Source organism: Cariama cristata, unplaced genomic scaffold (assembly GCF_000690535.1).
Source record: "Cariama cristata isolate BGI_N322 unplaced genomic scaffold, ASM69053v1 scaffold20199, whole genome shotgun sequence".
NCBI classification, from domain to species: Eukaryota; Metazoa; Chordata; class Aves; order Cariamiformes; family Cariamidae; genus Cariama; species Cariama cristata.
In genome coordinates this window covers 55,753-62,794 of record NW_009634346.1, presented here as the reverse complement: position 1 = coordinate 62,794, position 7,042 = coordinate 55,753, and the positions used below count along the sequence as shown (strand labels likewise).

The 7,042-nt window shown below is 45.2% G+C and overlaps 1 protein-coding gene across 1 annotated transcript; it reads right to left on the bottom strand.

Moving 5' to 3' along the window:
• Positions 1-2,522: 2,522 nt before the first annotated feature.
• MB21D2 (Mab-21 domain containing 2) lies at positions 2,523-4,553 on the bottom strand. Its single transcript, XM_009707122.1, has one exon. It carries the CDS (start codon positions 4,551-4,553, stop codon positions 3,291-3,293), a length of 1,263 nt encoding a protein of 420 aa, XP_009705424.1. The 3' UTR covers positions 2,523-3,290.
• Positions 4,554-7,042: the final 2,489 nt, after the last annotated feature.

Sequence of the window (7,042 nt, the reverse complement as noted above, 5' to 3'; positions counted from 1 at the left end):
CTGCAGGTTTTCACAAAGCTCTTGGGCTGTTGCTCCCTTCTGCTTTAATTTGAGTCCCCCCCCCCCCCCCTCCACTGGCTGGTGGTTTTGTCAGCTCTGCAGCAGCTCAGGGGTCCCCCTGAAGAAGTGACAGGTTCTTCAGGGTCTCCCAGAAGAAGTGATAACAACTGGAACCAGTCAAATTAGCTGTTCCTCCTCTTGTGCGACTGGCCAGAAGCCCATGGAAAGAGCAAAGGCAAAACCTGGTCTCAGGAGGAGGACCACAGCCAGGATGCCCAAGGAGGCTCACACTGAGAAATGGAAGTGGAGTCTCTGAATGGCACTTTTTCTTCCTCCCCACCTTTCTGATGTCTCAAGGTCAGACCCTCTTCGCTGGGACTCTCCTCCCTTTTCACAGTGTAGGAGGCAGTAATAGGCACATAAAGGAGACCTCCTACATTCTTACATGTGCAGCCAGCCCCTCATTAATTGTCCCAGTCCTTTGGCAACATCACCCACCAACAGGGAGTAGCCAGCAGGAAGGTAGCTACTGGGCAAAAGCAAAAAAAAATCTTATCCCCCATAGCAGTGCGTGCAGACTGAAGCTCCCATTGAGACATGGGCTCACAGCACTGACTTGTCTCCTCTTGACGTCATTAGGGAAGACGACTGCATTGCTAGTTTAAAGCAAATCCCCTCTTACTCCAGTGTTTGTCAGATTGGCCAAGTCTTTAACCTCATAGGGTTGAGTGGTCTAAAATGCTTGTGTGAAGGACTTTCAAGAACTCCCCAATAGGAAAAGCACTGCGGTCCCCTCAAGAAAAAAAAGCCAAGCCTCCTCTCCCCGACAAAAAAACCCAACACACACATTTTCCTCATAATGCAGGAAGAACAAGATGGATACTTTTCAAAATGTTTTTTAATTAAAACCAAAAAAAGGAGTACACACCAGAGCTTGACATGGGCTAGCCAAACTGCTGGTCATCGGGACGTTGAACTGGCATGAGGAAGGCTGTGTTTCTGCATAACTCAGGAGCACTGGCACAGACACTGGGACCCCCAGGAAAGTATTCTGCCTGCCAGGCTACTGCTGCTTTGTGCTGAGCAGATCTCTCTCATGTGGTGATGGGAAACTTCATCCTGCAGCCCAGACTCTTTTTCCAACAGAGAGAAGTCCCGGAGACTGGGGAAAAGACCATTTCAACAAATCTGCATTTTCCAAGCACTTCTGGAGAGGATTCCCAGTCGGTTCTCCTGCCTCCCCCAGCAGGTTACACAGGTTTAAATGGAGACTCATCTTTGGCAATAGCCACACTGGTAGGACCCAGTTCTGCTTCCACTGAAGTCAAGACATGTCCTTCCCAGCTGCACCAGGGCTCATGATCACTAGCCAACTGTGCTTTAAAAATAAATTGTCATCCACTCCGTCTAGCCAGCAACTTCTGAGAGCTTCTTCAGGCTCATGTAAGCATATACCAGTAAATTCAGGTAAATGCGAACATCTTGGCTACAGCAATGGGGTGAAGTTTTCAAATATGCCCAAGAGATGGAGGAGCCAAAGTTTTGTTTTAAGACATGACTTGGGAACTAGATCAGGTATTGAAACCTCCCTGCCATCTAATAAAGCAGTTTCCAAAGCTGCTGGTGTGTTGCTCCACCAGCCTGGTTTCTTTACCAGAAAGGCTGGGCTAAAAAAGTGACACATTTTTCATACACAATTTTTAACTGTTAGAATTTACTAGATATGGGCCTCCTTTGTCTGTCAAATATTTAAAAAATACTTCAAGCTGCTCTAATAACCACATTTGAAAACATGCATCAAGTTTGGATCAGAACAGCTTCTCTGGGACAATCAGTAAGTTCAAATTGCTAATTTAAGGCCTAAATACCAGTCACTGGCCAGCCAGCCACAAGAAGTCACTCTATCCTTGAACTCTTGGAATTATTTTTGGCTCAGACTAACCTTTGTTACCATACATCTTATCCTACACACAAAAGGAAAGCGTATGTCTTTTTCAAGGCTACTGTTGCACCACAAGTTTACATACAAAGACAACTTTTGCAAACATGAGACCAAAGTAAGATCTCATATGTCCCAGGGTAAGTCAGAAAGTCCACAGGAGTCAAGGGAGTGGTAACTGCCATAAAGGATCAGGCCTAATACATGCATTACAGAAGCAAGGTAGCTCCTTTGCTCGAGGTCTGGCTGATTCACTTTGCACATACCACTGCTTTAGCATTACATCCTTATCTAATGGTAAACCTGTTTCAACAACATGCAATACATATTAATGCAATATGCACTGCAACACACAATACGCATCCAAAGAAATATGCCAATGCAAAAATCTGACTTCTCACACATAGCAGGGATAACAAGGAAAAGCCTTTTACAAGAGACAATCAAGAAATCACCTGAAACCATGAGACCTGAGGGGCCTCAAGCAATCTGCAATACTGAGACCTAATAACAGATGCTAATCCATAAAAGAAACACAAACAGTGGGACTGAGGTAATGGCAGAGATTTCATTAGTGCAATTAACATTTATAATGGTATGTTCTTTAATAGAATTTAAATAAGGCTTTGAATAATTACACACACTAAAACTAACATTCCATAACCTTATTCCGCACGGAAAAGCAGCAGAAACAACCCTCTGGACTGTACAAGGTCCAGTTATGAACAATTACATTCAAAAAGTAGATCAAAACAGAAACAACTCTTCCAAAAGCTGCATCATCATCATCATCTTTAAAGTCAATTTTCTCCCCTAGTGTGAGAACTGTGAAGAACAGATGAACTGGGCTTCAGTCCAGTAGATTTGGCCTCGTCAAATTACCAGTAGTGCTTTCCAACCCAGAGTCTCTCCTCATTTCTTTAGGGTGATGGAAGCTCATGGAAAAAGAAGTGAATTTCCGAAGCAATGGAAGGTGAGTTGTCCCTTCCCAGGCCCAACAATGTACATAAATCATGGAAGCTTGAAAAAAAAATTCTACATTACACAGTGACATGTGTGTTTACGGTGCATGTTCTCCTTTAGAAACTACTCACAGACAATGAGGCTGGGTGGGTGAAAAAAATCAAAGCAGCATATGAAATAGCAATATACTGTTTCAAAATCTGCACCGTCCTGCAGAATCAGGAATTATAATTTATTCAGATTGTTCTCAACAGATCCAATCTATGCTGGATATGTAAAAAACAAGAGACTAAGTCATCAAGGAAAACCAAATGAAAAAAACCTGCACACTGCAAGAGTCTTTAAAAACAAAACAAAAGAAAAAATCCCAAGAAACATTGACGAAAGCTCAGAAAAATTTATCATCAATTCTGAAGTGGGGCCTTGTGACATCATCTGGATTAATGAAGACGGAGATGGACTTCCCGGGGTTCTCAGTCACTAGCTGTTGCAACTTTTTGGCTAATCGGTCATCAGGCTGGTTGGTGTCCCCTCCATCTGACTGTGGGGAGGGGATGCTGGTGGTGCTGCCCCGCCGTTGGAGCTCTAGCGTTAGCCGGTTGGCTGCTTTGACATGTTCGATGGCAGTTCGAAGGTGTTCGGCAGGGTCTGAGCGGACTGAGGACAGCTTCCGTGCATGCAGCATGACAGTTTCTTCAGAGAGGTGCTCCAGCATATTGCACTGGGGGATGAAATAGTTAGGGCACATCTTGTTGACCAAGCAGTGCTGGAGATCATCAATGAGACCCAGGAGGAAATGGGCTGCGTAATCCTCCTGGGCCAAGTAGTTGGCTGGTAGCCTGTCACAAGCCCACAGCATCATGCTCCGCAAGTGATATGGACTAATGGCTTTGGGGCGGGACAGCAATTTGATGATGATAGCTTTGCAGGCCTGATAGGCTTGCATGAGGCTGCTGGAGATGCACTTTTTCAGCTGCACTTCGCTTCTGGCAAATGACAGCCTCCATTCATTGTCTTTCTTCCCCTTGTAGGAACATGCAGGCACTAAGTAAAACCCACTTATGACTTCCTCCTCTGTGATCTTCCCATCCCAGAAGTGGTTCTCCATCAGCCAGCTCTGGGCCACTGCTGGCCAGCCTTTGAAGGACACCACAGGGACAATGTCGTACAGCATGCGGCTGCTGCCCACTCCCAAAATGATGGATATGATAGTCCCATTCTTTTCTACCTTCTCCACCTTGGGCATCCCTCGCTGGGGCTTTTTCTGGATCTCGGAGAGGACAATGCTAATGGAGTCATAGAACCAGTCTGCAACTTTTGTTGGAGAGAAGAAATAATTGGTAGCTCCATTGATATGGTCCACGATCGTGCAGCAGTCCTTCCATTTGCTGATAGTTCCTTCATCAAACAGACGCAGGCTCAGCCAGGAGTGGCACAAAGCCGAGTGGCGCATGTCCAGCGTGACTGGTTGGTTGCGGTCATGCAGCTTCAGTGCGGGCACAAGCAGGGTGAAGTCCATGTCATAGTCTGTGCCTCGTGCATAAACATTCAGCTCATCAAGATCAATGTCCACCACACCTTCGCGCACACCACCGGAAAGTAGCAGGTACTCGTTGGCTACAGGCAGCTTCTGGTCAAGTTTCTGAACCATGCCTGCAAAGGAGAGAAAGAGAATTCCTTTCAAGAGAAGGCAAACAGATCTGGGATACAGGATTTAATCAGGATTAAAACCCACTCCATACTCAGAAGGAAAAAAAAGCAACTAGAGGTATCCATCACTGCTTGTGTGACACAAACGTGCATCAGGCCCAGCCCTCAGCCAACCTTTAGTCCCACCTGACTCAGGGCAGGGCCTTCCCTGCATTCCTGGGACTGAGTGAAGTCCATCCTAAACATCATACTGGGAGCAACGGAAAAAAGCAGAAGCCTCTGGTAAAACACAGCAAAGCTACTTCTACGACTGTATTTAACTTCTTAAACACCTTCTAAAACAGTTTTCCACCATATTGACACTCATTTCCATGGTATCCAAATGCTTCCCTGGCACTTTAAAAAGAAAAGAGAATATTAATTGACTCACTGTTCTTATTTTCTCTCTGGTGTAAGAAAAAAGCTCGACCAGCATCAGGTGCTTGGTTTGTGTGTGAGTGAATGAATAGCTACAAATGTTAGTTCAAGGTGGTGTGATTTTACAATTTGCTTTACATTTACTGATGAACAAGGCAACATGAATGAAGGCAATACGTCCTCCTCTTATGAGGGAATGGAGACAGGTTAAACCATCAGGCAATTACAGAAGCCAGCTCTGAAATTGGTTCTTCAAGCTGTAATGATGGTATCATGCCATAAAATATCTGATCAGCTCCCCAGAGCACAGACATGAAGACAGATTTCTATTTTCATCACCAAAACCAGACACTTCCCTTCACCCTGCACTGCCCGCATCAGGTGCTCAGAGCCAGTTTTTCACTGTGTATTCTATATATACCACTATACTCTGTTCACAGAACACAAACGGCAGATTGAGAAGAGACTCCACACAGTAGCTGAGATATTAGCACCTCATTCAGTGTTCAAATTAGGCTTAAAATTGAGCTCTGCACTTTGACTGCTCTGTAGTCTGCTTCTGCTATCTGGGCTGTTTCACTCCTGGTGTTCATCTTGTGGTTAAAAGCTCTTGATTCCTTCTCAGCCTCAGTTCAGACAAACACACCCAGGACACAAGGGAACTAAGGCCAGTGACTCTGAATGGAGATGCTGAGTCTTTTATAAGCACTGCAAAAGGGATATATCATTATATCTTACAAGCACAAACGGACTAGTTTTTGTCAGCATGCATTACTTACTCTAGCTTTCGAAAGGCGCTATAATTTGCTTTATCAAGAGTGGTCAAATGGAGACCTTCCATTATAGAGAAGCCAGTCTTAGAGAGACATCAGTGGGAATACCTAGCCAGAGGCATGACAAGGTAAGCCAGAAAGCTGTCAATCACACTGTCAGCCCAGGAATCACAGACAGACAGGTCTTCCTAGCAGAGTGCAGGAGCAGCACCCCAAGGTGCTGAGTGCTGCACTAGGCTGAGTGGCACTGCAGTGCTTTTGGAGAGACTTACCTGTCCTTTCCTGCATGTCAGGCCAGGGGCAAGGAAACGCCATCTGCACGCACACAGGTAAGCCATGACTGGAGCAAAATCTAGAGCTACGCTGACACTGATTCCTTAGAAGAATCACGGAGACTGTAGGAAGAGGCCTGTGTGTGAAGGGGAATGCATTTTGGGGCAATATTCTGGGTAACTGTGAAATCCCCCATGTGAAATTCCTTGTTAAATACAGTATACCTGTTTCATTGCTTCCAAGAGCACTGGACCCAGTCCATTTTGCTGCACTGAGCTGGGATGATTTTCCTGCCAGGCAGCCAAGGACATAACCCTTTCCATTTCATGCAGCTCCAGAGGCTGCAAGAGAAGGAAATAGCTCTGGAGGAGTGTTAAGAAACTCTTCCTGCTAAGTCCTGAGCTATTCCCATTCTGCAATCTTGCATCATGCTGCCCCATTCATCCTTAAAGGATAACCAAGAAAAGCTTCTGTCAACCTCAAAAGCATTTTCTGAGGCTTAGATACACAGTGAGCTACGTTACCCTGATCTATGGAGTGGCAAAGCCTTGCACAGGCTTCTCTATCCCTGAGACCAAGTAAGCGGTAGAAGAAGGGGATTTCTAATGTGTACCTAAATTGACGTGACTTCTGGAGCCACTACTGACACACTGCTTCCAAATCTTGTCCTTGAATCAGTGCAAGCAGCCTTGGTGCTTTACACCCCAGTTGTTAGTTGAGTCCAAGACCCATGAAGTAGAGTCTGGGTCAATTGCATCATAGGGACAAGGAGTAGTTGCTTTTTATTGAACATACAAGTCAGTATCGATCCTTACTGTGGGGCAGCACAGCTATTTAGGATATGCAGTGTCCTCATGGCCCATCCCGCCTCTATACTGACCCAAAATTTTCCACTCAGGACTGTGATCTGCAACATCTGCCATGCAGATCTGCAGATGTTCCTGAGAGAGGCAGACAGAATGTAACTATTCTACAGAGAAACTGTTCAAACCTATAGGGTTCAATAAAGGATGTATTCTAAATATTT

Excerpts from the sequence above, each read along its gene's own strand:
- MB21D2 (XM_009707122.1), bottom strand. The coding sequence starts at position 4,553 with ATGGTTCAGAAACTTGACCAGAAGCTGCCTGTAGCCAACGAGTACCTG.